The sequence below is a fragment of the Crotalus tigris genome, unplaced genomic scaffold (genome assembly GCF_016545835.1).
Source record: "Crotalus tigris isolate CLP2741 ecotype Arizona unplaced genomic scaffold, ASM1654583v1 scf7180000024383.4638030, whole genome shotgun sequence".
NCBI classification, from domain to species: Eukaryota; Metazoa; Chordata; class Lepidosauria; order Squamata; family Viperidae; genus Crotalus; species Crotalus tigris.
In genome coordinates this window covers 1,649,727-1,663,404 of record NW_024100553.1, presented here as the reverse complement: position 1 = coordinate 1,663,404, position 13,678 = coordinate 1,649,727, and the positions used below count along the sequence as shown (strand labels likewise).

The 13,678-nt window shown below is 36.8% G+C and overlaps 1 protein-coding gene across 1 annotated transcript in view; it reads left to right on the top strand.

Moving 5' to 3' along the window:
• Positions 1 to 13,678, top strand: part of SUCLG2 (succinate-CoA ligase GDP-forming subunit beta) — a 257,487-nt gene that overhangs the window by 156,599 nt on the left and 87,210 nt on the right. Inside the window, exons 7-8 of the mRNA XM_039328642.1 lie at positions 5,267 to 5,363; positions 11,672 to 11,833. Coding sequence (XP_039184576.1) covers positions 5,267 to 5,363; positions 11,672 to 11,833 — 259 coding nt within the window. The remainder of the gene's footprint in view (positions 1 to 5,266; positions 5,364 to 11,671; positions 11,834 to 13,678) is intronic.

Here is a 13,678-nt window from a genome sequence, read left to right as displayed (position 1 = left end):
AATAAAATATATTATAAATCAGTGATAGCAACAATGACAACTATCAATTAAACTCCAAGAATCTATTCTTGGACCTTAATTCTTTTTCTTCCTTGGTGTGGGAAATAGATTTTTCACTGTATAGTGGGAATGCTTGCTGTTTTTTTTACAGACAGCTTTTTAAAGTGCTTGTTGACATTTTCAAAAGGACTTTTCCAGAACCTTGAAGTGCTTTGCAAGCATAAAATGGAACCAATTTGTTTCCATGTAAAGAAAGAGGTGAATCTAGGTAGGAATGATATGGTTTAGTCTGGTCTGGTTTAAATCAGAAGTTCAGTTAAGAAAAGACTCCATATCACTTCCTCATCACGTGGTTCAGGCTGTGGTAGAAAGCTTCAGGAGAAAGAAGATGACCACAATCCCAAATACTAGTTGGTCATCAGAATGACCTATATTGTCTAAAATAGCACTAGCATTCAACAAAATAATCAAAAGACTTCTTTATTGAGATTAGAAAAGAGTTGAGACAGTGACATGAACCACATGACCCAACTGAGTTATTTGAAAGAATGAGCCCAGAAAACCACATTCATGGCCTTGCTGATTGGGGAAGAGAGGAGTACAAGCAATTACACCTTACTCTAACTCTTAAATATATCTTCTTATACATGCATAAAAGCCTATCTGTCATTTTGTAGAGGCATACATTAAGAAACAATAGGGATAAAACCATGTATGCTCTTACATGTTTATAGAGATCTGACCTCTATTTATCATCATAGATACTCGCAAACCAGTGTTTCTCAATCTCAACAATTTTAAGAAGTAGGGGCTTCAGTGACCAGAATTTGGAGAGTTGAAGTCTACAACTCTTAAAGTCTTTGTAGTTGAGCAACACTAATCTAAACCTTAGGATAATGAGACCATGGATAATGTATATAAGTGAATAGGTATTTTTTGATGATTATACCTGGGGAAATTTTATGATGAAGACAAAACTGAATCTTCATAGTGATCCACTGAATATTTCGTCAAGGGATGATTAGATAACAAATACTGTAGATATATTGTATTCTATTTGATGATACAGAGTTATCTATTACTGTACTACTGCACCTGATTGTCGGCTGGATGCTAAAGAAAATGTTACATTTCTTCTACTTAAGCAAATTCATGTGAAAAGTTATAGGCAGTATTAAAAACACTACTTGGTTGTTGAATGTACTGTTAATCTTTTTGCTACTCTGTACAATTAAAATCCTGTCTAGATCAGCATCTTGTTTCCATAATGACCAAGCAGGTACCAATGAAAATAACTGGAACTGAATGCTACATTAGTTACATTCCTAGTAATTTATGTGAGAGACACACTTGCCTCTTTATTGTTGGGGGCAATGTAAATATATATATACATTGTTTACTGGTGTACACCACTTAGAGAGTGCTTGCACTTAAAGCGGTACATAAGTCTCATAAATAAATAAATAAATAAATAAATAAATAAATAAATAAATAAATAAATAAATAAATAAATAAATAAATAAAAGCCCATTTTACTAGTAACCATTTACATCTTAATATTTTTACATCCTGTGAAAATTTTGATGTCCATTTAAAGCTCCTTATATGGGTAATATTATTATTGTTTGTAGTACAGCTTCTATAATTAATTTTTTTTATCTATCCTGAATTTCTTTCCATTCATGTTCATCTAATGATACAGATGACACGTGCATAAAAAACAAACAAATTTAGATTTTCTATATACATTTCACTGCTTTAAGATTTATTCTCAGGATATGAAACTCATGCAAATCACTGTTTGAGTTTATTTATTTTTATTAAACACATTTATATGGCCACCCGACTCCCACAGGTGTATTTATTAAACATATTTATATGACCATCCAACTCACATTTTGCAACAAGCTTGATCTTTTTTACTGCTCTGGGAAGAAAGAGTTGATAAACTGTTTTTCTACAGACATTCCCATATCATCAAAATGCCACTTTTATAAAATCTTTGAATTTTTAAAATATCACTTTTAATTAATTTCCATCCCAACTGTGCAATTAACAAATGCATAAACATTAAGATGATTAACACCCATTTGAAGTTTTAGCAGTATAATTAATGAGAGAGAATTATTATTACATCTTTTTAGCTTTTCATGTCATTATTAGCACAATGCATGAACTGCTTAACAAAACAACAGCTAATACATTTCTTCCCATGTGCTATAACCTTTGCAGTGTGATTTACTGAAGCATAGAAACATAATGGCTACATCAGTGTAATCAAAGGTCTATTTAATTTGGTCTTACGATAATCATTTATATTCCCCAGTAGGTAGATACTAGAAGAATTGTGGTACTACGGTTAAAATCTAATGTCTAACAAGCTGTAAATAAATTTTCATAATGCTTGATAGCCTTTTAGTTGTCTCTTTGGTGAGGATGGTTATTTAACAATCTTTTAAAATAATGCATGATTATTGAATTTCTTTTCAAGCATCGGTACGGAGATATGTACTTTAAGTTTCCTTTATGGTAACTATGTCAGATTCAAACGCATAGCACTAGGTTTTATTTTACTTGTTAAGTGGAACTGTTAATTCAGATTAAATGCATTCTGGAAAAAAGTTGACAGCTGAACTCTGCACATTTGTATTTGCATAAAATTGCTTATACCAGTGGGAATAATAAATCCCACTGGAATATGACTTAAATTGTGGAATAATAATAATGTACTGATCTCAGCAACTATTCCTGGCCCTGCCTACTGCTGACCTTGCCTCTTAGTCCTCTTTTTTTTAAAGCTCAGTGCTCCAAACAGCTACCATTTTCATCACCCAAGTAGCCAATATAGGTGTCATTTTAATTTGCCAACAATGGCCTGATGTAGCATTGCTTTGGATTGTCATGGAAAATCAAAATGAGAAACTTCAGATATCCATTAAAGTGTCTGCTGTTGGCTTACCACTCCTTTCAAATAAGCAGTCTGAACTGACCATCAGCTGAAAGGGTCTCTAGTTAAAGAATCCACTCAAAATAGTCTTGCACTAAATGGAAACTATGTCTTAGAAAGGCATGTTAATCTGTTGTGTTTTGTTTTGTTTAAAACGGAACAGTCTTAAAGCAGAGGTCCTCAATCTCCTTTGAATGAAAGCCCTTCCTTCCTTCCTTCCTTCCTTCCTTCCTTCCTTCCTTCCTTCCTTCCTTCCTTCCTTCCTTCCTTCTTTCTTTCTTTCTTTCTTTCTTTCTTTCTTTCTTTCTTTCTTTCTTTCTTTCTTCTTATGTTTCCCCCACCATAAAGAGGAAGACAAAACTAAATTTAAATGTCTATTTTTAAAATAATTATTAGAATATTATTTTAAATATCCTCCCTTTATCACATCAGCAGTTATAAAGGTTGGTGGAAAGTTTTGGAGAGACTGTAGAGCAGGGTTTCAAACTGCCGGCTCGCGGGCCAGACACGTCATCCAGAAGCCACGCCCACCCCATTGTCGGCAATGACAAAATAGTCCTGATACGTCTCGCGACGTCATGTGACATCGCAAGTTTGACATGTCTGCTATAGAGGGTCCACTCAAACTTTACAAAGGAAGGATACTGGTACTGCCCCTCCTGTGAAGCAAACAAACTTGTGTGCAAAAAGAAGTATACATTTTCTTTCAGGCTTCTGAAATTGGTAAGAGTATACCTTATTATGAATCCTGGGAACCTATTGGTTAATGTCCACGACATCATTGGTGACTAGTAAACCAGTGATGTATTTAGCCTCATTGTTTTGAGGTGAAAGTAACTCAGATGTACATTCTTCCTCTCTGGGCCTATCACTTTCCATCAGATTAACTTTACATCACAAAGTTGCTTTAAAAGTCAAATAGGAAAAAGAAGAATCATCAGTACACTCTTGGGAGTCAGGAGAAGAAATAAAGGAATTGCTTTTAACAACAAGGAAAATTAAATCACCAATTCATAAGAAGTGTATTACACTTTCTTCTTCATATGAAGTATCCTAAACTTCCCCCCAAAAATTTTGATGCAATATTGGAGTGATTTATGTTGTGTGCTGTGGTGGGGGCACAATTCTGATGTTGGGGGATGATGGGCCATCTCTGCTTTATGTATTAAATATTTGTTACTTTCCTTGTTATCTTATTTGTAGAACATTTTTAATGATGCCCTCTATTTGTTGGGGGATTTTCTCTGGCAAGAAAGATAATACAGACAGAAAAATACTCTGGGAAGTTTAATCCTGGTCACTCATCATCAATAAAATTAAGCACAATGAATTAAGCCAGATTTTGAGAGCAAATAACCCCATTTTTCAACTGTTGTTTCTGCCGCAGAAGTCACATTTTGATGTAGGAAGGGCAGGTTTAAATATTTTCTAAACAAATTCAGCAACTAATCTACATTTGTCAGCTGCATATTGCTTCACAGTTTCTGAATTTAGTCTCATTAAGGTAATCACTTTAACTTCCATACCAGCATAATGTATTCATTATGAACTCTCAAACTTGGTTCATTGTGCTTAAATTAAGTTTGTTTGAATTAATGATGCTGTTCTTTCTTCCTGCAAGGCCCTATTTAGTGCACTGTGAAGAGGGAGTCTTTATGCAATATTTGACAAGGTTTTGAACCAGCAGTCATTTTTTTTTACTTGAGGGAGGAAGAGGCTAAGGCAGTGATGGCGAACCTTTTAGAGACTGAGTGCCCAAACTGCAACCCAAAACCCATTTATGCATCGTCGAGTGCCGAGTGGGTGTGGCCCATTGGCTGGGTGTGCCCAATTGGGTGGGTGTGGCCCATTGGTGGGCACAGCTGCAGTGGTAATGGCAGACTGGGTGGGATTAAAAAGTTCAATCAATCAATTCCAACTTTGCAAGATCTTTTTTTTTTACAAGAAGTTGAAATTGACTGATTGAACTTTTTTTTTTTTTTGCACACGGCGGTGGAGGCCTAAAGTGAAAAGGCTTCATAAAACCCAGCTGAAGGCCTAGGACTGGGGCAACGGCGCGCGTGCCCACAGAGAGGGCTCTGAGTGCCGCCTCTGGCACCCATGCCGTAGGTTCGCCGCCACTGGGCTAAGGCATCAGCCATCAATCTGAAGACATATAAAGCACTTCCACTTAGTAAAAGTATGTTAACATTTTAACCTCTCTTACCAATGGACAAAATACTAATAGGTTTAGTGGTATGTTAGGATTATTTTCTTTTTCTTTACTCCCTTCCTATGATTTTCTGTTTACGTTGTTATGCCTTATGTTTTCAACTTCAGGCAGCAGATCAAATAAAGAAGTTATACAATCTTTTCCTACAAATTGATGCCACTCAAGTGGAGGTGAATCCCTTTGGTGAAACTCCAGAAGGACAAGGTATGTTTTGTTTTGTTTTTTAAAAAAGGTGGTAAGGGGTTGAATATTAATCTAACACTTTTTAGATTAATGTTCTTGCGCATGAGGTTTAAAAAGTAATAAAAATTCCTCACATTCTCAGTATCAGAATGGTGTCTTAGAGAATTTGAACGTCTGTAGATACAACTTCTTCCTTGTGTTTTTCTTGTCACAGGCAAAATCTGCCTTCTTTTAAGCTTGGGTTAGACTTCTGTGTTACTGCAAATCAGGGAACATATGCATCTATCATTCAAAGACGGTTGCATAGCTGTTGCATTTATACAATGTTAACGTTGTTTGAATGTGCCTTGCCTTCTGCCCACCTTCCAACAGGAAGTCAGAACCACCGATGAGCATGTAGGATACATATCTCCACATAGTTGAGATTTGGGAGGTATGCGCATCGACCCATCTGCAACCATTGCAACCTATGCTTACCCATCAAACCCTTTGCTGCCTAGGTATGTGTTAATGCCAGTGTGCAGTTGTGGACAAGTCTCAATCAAGCTTTAGTGTAATTATGGTTCATCATTATATTCATCTTGACACTAAACGTTCATTCCAACAGGATTGCATTGGGAGCTATAATTTAAATCATCACGAGGCTGTTATGGAGGCAGTTCATTTATTCTGTGGAGTTAACAGGCATTTAATCTTTCCACGGAGGATCCTTTTCTTCCTTAGTGGTTATTTATTTATGGAAGACGTTTATAAACTATCCTACTTGAAACTAGAACAACTTTCATAGCTGCTTTCATGTTTGGGTTAATCAAGTTTCTCCTTTCTTGTTCCTTTTGGATCATATTTACAAAGTTATTTTTAGAAACTCTGTTCTCCGTGCATGTGATGCAGCTTGGAGAGGCTCCAACGAACGCCTTCATTTTGTCTCCTCTGACGTCATCACACAATCTTTTGATAGGAACCAAGCACCTCTGCTATATCTATATTAATCTGTTTTCCTGGTGACCAAGTCTTGGTGTGAACATTGATGACATCTCAATAGCCTCATTCTTAGATATCTCAGGGGGCTCAGTTCTTTCACACATCTCTTGATGACCTCAGCATGCATAGTTCATTCTATGCTTTATTTTCTCCTATTGAGAGGAGTTCTGTTTCCCAAGCCATCCTGATTATGTTCTATTCATCTGGAACAAGTCTTCTATTTAATCTTGATTCCTTCCATCCTACAGCTTGGAGAATTCTATTCCATAACTGCTCAGGAATAAGGTAGAGGGGATTATACAACAAATAAATAGAAATCCTTTCCGGTATTTGGAAAAACTATTTAATATTTGGCGATATAGGCAGTCTTTACCTTATGACCACAATCAACCTCAACATTTCCATTGCTAAGCAAGAAAGTTGTGAAGTGATTTGGGTCCCATTTTACAATCTTTTTTGCCGCAGTTGTTAAGCAAATCATCACAGCTGTTAAGTGAATCATAATGTTATTAAGTGAATCTGGTTTCTCCCATTGACTTTGCTTGTCAGAAGCCAGCTGGGAAGGCTTCAAATGGTGACCACAGGACCCTGGGACAGTGCAACTGTCATAAATGCATGCCAGTTGCCAAGGGCCCGAATTTTGATCATGTGACCATGGGGATGCGATGAGGACCATCAAGCGAAAACTGATCATAAGTCATTTTATTTCACTCATAACTTGCCATTGTAACTTCACTAAATGAATGTGTCAGATCCTCACCACACCCCTGGCAAGAAGACACAGAACCGTCAAGTTCACAGATGGCAGTTGGTTTTACTTCAGGAACCTCTGGAATGCAGTTCACATTGGTAGTCTGCTATCAAAATCAGCGCTGGGAGCGTCTGCGTCCCAGCGCCTTACATATACAGCAGCAAGTAGACTTGCGGGGGCCGACCACCGGCTATCCTCTCTGCCCCGCATGCTGTCCTTGGCCCCCACCCACCCATCCATGTCGAGCCCGGAGGGCTTGACAGAATGGTTGTAACTCAAGGACTATCTGTTTCAGGTCAATCCACCTACTTTGGGCACTCAAATCAGTCAGAAAAATCTCCACCCATTATCAGCCTTTCATTTCCATTTAAAACAACTTCTTTTTTTTTCCCTTCACTTTTTTTCCTTTTTTTCTATCCACTGAAATTTCTGCTAGTTCCCATCTTAAGCCTCTTTTTTTTTTTTCTATGTTAATACTGACCCCTATGAACTCCTGGCTATTCACTTTCTCTCACCGAGCAAAAGGTTCTTAAAGAGCTCCCAGGGGCAGAGCTATATGTCTTTACAGCAAAGCTTCCCAAAACTTTTCATTCGTGATTTGAAACTGCTGATCAGAAAGTCCTTATTGAAGTGTCCCTGTTGTGATTGGGTGATGAGTTTGCATGATGTTACCCAAAGAAAAACTACTTTTACCCAATTTGGGGTATTTTACTCAGGTTTGGGTAGCACTACTTTAGAGAAATTCTCCTTTTCTTACATTCCATATGAACTAAACAGTTCTTTTGGCTTGGATGCCACTTTCCTTCCCAATTTTTTTTTTCATGAATTAAGACTTTAGACCAGGGGTAGGCAACCTTGGCTCTTTTATGACTCGTGGACTTCATAGCTGGCTCAGGAATTCTGGGAGTTGAAGTCCACGAGTCATAAAAGAGCCAAGGTTGCCTATCCCTGCACTAGACTGTCTCTATTTTTCCCCAGCCTGTCAAGTGTTTGTCTTATACGCGCTTTTACTTAGATTGTACAGTCTTGTTCTTCAGAAACCAGTACCATATTTTCCGGCGTATAAGACGACTGGGTGTATAAGATGACCCCCGACTTTTCCAGTTAAAATATAGAGTTTGGGCTATACTCGCCGTATAAGACTACTGTATTTTCCGGTGTATAAGACAACTGGGCGTATAAGACGACACCCGACTTTTGAGAAGATTTTCATGGTTTAGAAAGTCGCCTTATACACCAGAAAATACGGTATTTATTTCTGCCTTCCAAAGCTTTATAGAGTAAGGGCAAATAGACGGATACAACCAAGAAGTTTTATTGAAGGCTGGCTAAGCAACAATTCTTTCTGAACTGTACTGTTTTAATACAGCAATGACCAATGTGTAGTTTGCACAATTGGAGAGCAAATAGCATAATTTGCCCAGGTTTTTTTAATTATTATTTTAGGGATACAGCCAATAAACACCCATTTTAGCAAACTAAGTAGACTATTTTGGATTTTAAAATTATATTCTGTCTTATTTGACAACAATGTTAAAAGACAGATCTTCAATAAAGCAATCAAGATGTTCTTGCTATTTTAAGAAACAGTTCTTTTAGACAGCAGAATGAAACAAAGTTATTTTTAAAAAAACAAATGGCATAAAATTATTTCAGAATAATTTAGTGCATGAGAAGAGAATAATTTAAATAACTTAGTGTAATAGAATACAATAAGTCAAAAAATTGAAATATGGCCATGATGAAGTGTACTTGTTTTATGGCTATAATGTAAAATAATCAAGTTAAGCTGAATTATTGGACAAATTATTAATGATAAAAATGTATAAAATTTATCACTCCCCCTCCTCACTCTTTTCCAACTTTGAAAGCTCCCTATGGCATTCTGGATATATATAGAAGAAATAATTATGTTGGTTAGAATAGTAAAAGAAGATATATTATATGTGTATCATTATGCAGTGTCTTGCAACTGGATGCTGCTGATTAAGATTATGCTATTGATATAAATTTAGGATTAATTCTTTAATTTGGGGATGAGGAAGAATTTTAATGGCTCATTAGCCTACAATTAGTTCAACATTTTGAGGGCCACACCTCTCAAAGATAATGAAATGTTCATTAACAAATTAAAAGTTAGCCTAGTATGTGGCACTTTTGTTTTCCATATTGCCAAGTATCACAGGATAGTAGTGAGGTTTTTTGTTGTTTTTTTTAAATCCAACAAGTGAATAAATTCTGCAGTCCAGACATAAGGCTAGAAACTGAAACATGAATGTTTATGCATTGTCTGTGCTATTTTCCTCTACGCAAAGACTTTATCCTGTAAGTTCCTGAAAAATTATACTGATTTAAAGACATGGCTGGCATATACCTTCTTCTTCATTAAGGGATAATGGCAATTATAATATGGATTGGAACCCTAGTGTTGAGAGTAGAGAACACCTCACTTTTGCAGTTGGCAAAGTGAATGCATCCAGTTTTATCTATACCAATACCATAGGAGCTTTTTTCCCACAGCAGAGTGCACAGACTGATGTCAAAATGATGCCTTGTGTGATGATGTCACATATGTTCTGCTTTGTCTTTTTGCACATATATAGGGATTCTGAAGGATTAGCTATCTGCAATGCTAATTTTTGGGAAAAAAATGAAAAAAAAATACAAAGTTAACATTAAGTAAGGAAAGAGGAAGAAGGCATCAGCAGTAATATTTAGTTTGATGTCAAACTCCCCCCCCCCCAATGTACCATGTATGAATGGTTCCTTCATCTTGCCATCTGTCTTCAGTGTCTTCCTATGAAGCCCCTTCTGTTTGTTTATATTGTTCTTATTATGTATTGCTTAGACCAGGGGTCTTCAAACTTGGCCCTTTTATGACTTATGGACTTCAACTCCCAGAATTCCTCAGCCAGCGTGCCTGGCTGAGGAATTCTGGGAGTTGAAGTCCACAAGTCATAAAAGGGCCAAGTTTGAAGACCCCTGGCTTAGACTCATTTAGCCCTCTTGATATGATCTGGGTATTGCATAGTAGTGTGCTTCTATTATTTGCTACTTTAAAAAAAATGTTGCTTTTTAAATTCTGTTTATAATTAGATTCCCTGCACAGGCATTTCAAATTGAATCATAAGAGCAGTTGAGGATTCATATTAGGAAATCTTTTGGTGCCAGTGGGCTACAATATTCTGCCAGAGAAGGAAAAGAGACTGACAACCTTATCAAAGATCATTGCAGCCAGTGTAATTAACTCTCTTACTTATCTCAAAGTAGGAAAGAGGAATAAAATGTTGAACTAGTAATTCTCTAATTTGGCCAATACTAGACTACAGACATTAACAAGGTGGACTTTTTGCAAACTGGGAATCTTTTCTTTGTTAGTAGAGATGTAAGAAGAAGCATAGAAATGCTTGGCAACCGTACATCTGCCAAGTCTCTGTTGAGCTTACTTTGCTCTATGATTTTATTGTTGCTTCTTGGCTCTTTATCAATAAGAAAGACAAGAGGGACCAGAGACAGAAATTTGGCTTTTTAACTGAACTGGAAATGAAACACTGCTTGAAAATGAAACTTGTTTTGCTCTGCTGTGTTAATTAAAACAAAATTACAGAAGATGTTTTGTTTGCTATGGGATGGATCAGAGCCTGTGAATCCGCAAAGCCCTTGTGACGAAGCCATTATATTATTTTAGTGTTAAGCTATTTCTCTATTGTGCTATTCCACTGTTTCACTATTTCAGCTTCGCACTAAACCTGTAGTAGACGTAGATTTATTACAAGGAGAATGCTGCCAGTTGAACAGTCTAGGATTATTTACAGTTCTGAGCACTAGTATAGCACCATTATAATTCTCTCTATAGGCAGACAATCTCAAAAAATCTGCAGGTAGGGCTGATTGGAAAGAACTGGAAAAGAAGGAACATGCCTGTGTCAACCTGAACATTGGTCAGATCTAACCCTCTACGGATGCCCTGATTTCACATCTGACATAATGGGTGGCGAGATGTAACAGATTTTATACATCTTGCACCCATCCATGGTATCCGAAGCAGAACATCCAGATTCAGTCACAGTTTTGTTCCATACAGTATTAACCTTGTGAACTCTAAAGCTTCCTCCTTCCATTATGTATTCAAGATGGACAGTGATTAATATTTATATGTTACTTATATGTAAGGGTGTAGATCTATACATACGTTGTATATAGCATGTTTAAATGTGTGTTGTGTATGTGTACACTTTGAGAGCAAGCAACTAAATTTCATTTTTAATGTGTGCCATTGTGCCCACAAAAAAAAAATGACAATAAAGGTTATCTATCTATCTATCTATCTATCTATCTATCTATCTATCTATCTATCTATCTATCTATCTATCTATCATTTTAATTTCAGTGAAGCTAAGGACAACTTGAACCTATCCCATTTATATACTCAGACTGAAATGAAGGCAACTTGGAAATATCATAGAAAAAAAATTCCTTTGACACCAAGTAGATTTGTGGCAAATTGCTTTTTGATAACTGCTTTTGTAAGCCCCTAAAATCTGAGGTGGAATTCTAATTCTGTTTTCCTTTCCATTTTATTTCCTTTTCCATTTAGTGGTATGCTTCGACGCCAAGATAAATTTTGATGACAATGCTGAGTTCAGGCAAAAAACCATATTTGCCATGGATGACAAATCTGAGAATGAAGCAATGGAAAATGAAGCTGCTCATTACGACTTAAAGTACATAGGTCTGGATGGAAACATTGCCTGTTTTGGTGAGCAAAATCATCCTATTGCTATAGCTTCCTGGTCTGGCCTGAAAAACTGTACGCCTAACATCACACATCTAAACAGAATTGGATCAAACTTCTCTACGGGCACTAATGACAAACCCCTTAGAAGTAAAGGGTTGTTTTCAAAGCATGAAAAAGTATTGGTTTTCTAGGGAGAAAGACTTTCATAAAAACAAAGCAACAATTCTGCTAAGGGCGCTTGTTAACAGTCATGCCTAAATTTCCTGTTTGCTTCCTAGCTCCCTCCATTATGGGTTGGGGAAGCACTGAACTTAGAGCTGCATAAAGAATTGTAGACTACAGTACTGTTTTTAATCCTTAATTTGCACTTAAATTAATACCACTAGTGCACTAGCCCTTCCTTCCTTCCTTCCTTCCTTCCTTCCTTCCTTCCTTCCTTCCTTCCTTCCTTCCTTCCTTCCTTCCTTCCTTCCTTCCTTCCTTCCTTCCTTTCTTTGATTTTTAAACCCACCTTTTATTATTTTTATAAATAGCTGAAGGCATTGAACCTACATAATTCTCCTTCTTTCTCCTTCAGGTTGTTCCCACACAATAACCCTGTGAGGTGGGTTGGGCTGACAGAGAGAGTGACAGGCCCAAAGTCACCCAACTGGCTTTCATGTCTAAAGCAGAACTAGAATTTATAATATCCTAGTTTGTAATAGTAATAGTAGTAAAGTTGGAAGGGACCTTGGAGGTCATCTAGTCCAACCCCCTGCTCAGGCAGGAAACCTTACACCATTTCGGACAAATGGCTGTCCAGTCTCTTCTTAAAAACTTCCAGTGTTGGAGCATTTACTGCTTCTGGAGGCAGGCTGTTCCACTGATTAATTGTTCTCACTGTCAGGAAGTTTCTCCTTAGTTCTAGGTTGCTTCTCTCCTTGATTAGTTTCCACCCGTTGCTTCTTGTCCTGCCTTCAGGCGCTTTGGAGAATAGCTTGACTCCCTCTTCTTTATGGCAACCTCTGAGATATTGGAATATTGCTATCATGTCCCCCCTTGTCCTTCTCTTCATTAAACTGTCGTTAAAAGTTTCTAGGCAGCACTTTAACTGTTAGCTCAAATTGGCTCTCTAATTGGTTTATTAAATTTCATGAGCTAGAGATACACACCTGTGTGCTAACACGGTATGAACCCAGGGTATGAACCTATCTTTATACGACCACAACTGAGCCCAAAATTTCTGTTGTTAAGTGAGACATTTGTTAAGTGAGTCTTGTCCTATTTCACAGTTAAATTCCTTGCCACAGTTGTAAAGTGAATCATTGCAGTTGATAAGTTAGTAACTTGGTTGTTAAGTGAATCTCGCTTCCCCATTCACTTTGCTTGTCAGAAGGTTGCAAAAGGAGATCACATGACCTTGGGACACAGCAACGATCATAAGTATGAATCAGTTGCCTAGGATCTGAATTTTGATCACATGATCATGGGGATGTTCAAAGGTTGCAACTGAAAAATGGTCCAAGTCATTTTTTATAGTGCCATTGTAACTTTGAACTGTCAGTAAATGAACTGTTGAGGACTACCTGCATTATAAGCTATCTGAAAAGATCTATATTTTTTAGAGTATTTTTTTTTATTGAATTTCTTTTATATAACCACCCATCTTACAAAGTGACTCTGGACAGTGAACATAATTTCAAAACATCCACATAAATAACAAGTAACAAAAACATATAGAAAAAGAGTATCCAGCAAATTTTTCAGAATGGTTTGGCTGTTTTCAGAAGGCTTCTGTTTTTCTTTTGTATAATAATACCAAGGCAATCAATACAGAAGTTATTTATAAGTTCAAATCTTTATTCACATAATTCTTTTTTCTGAAAG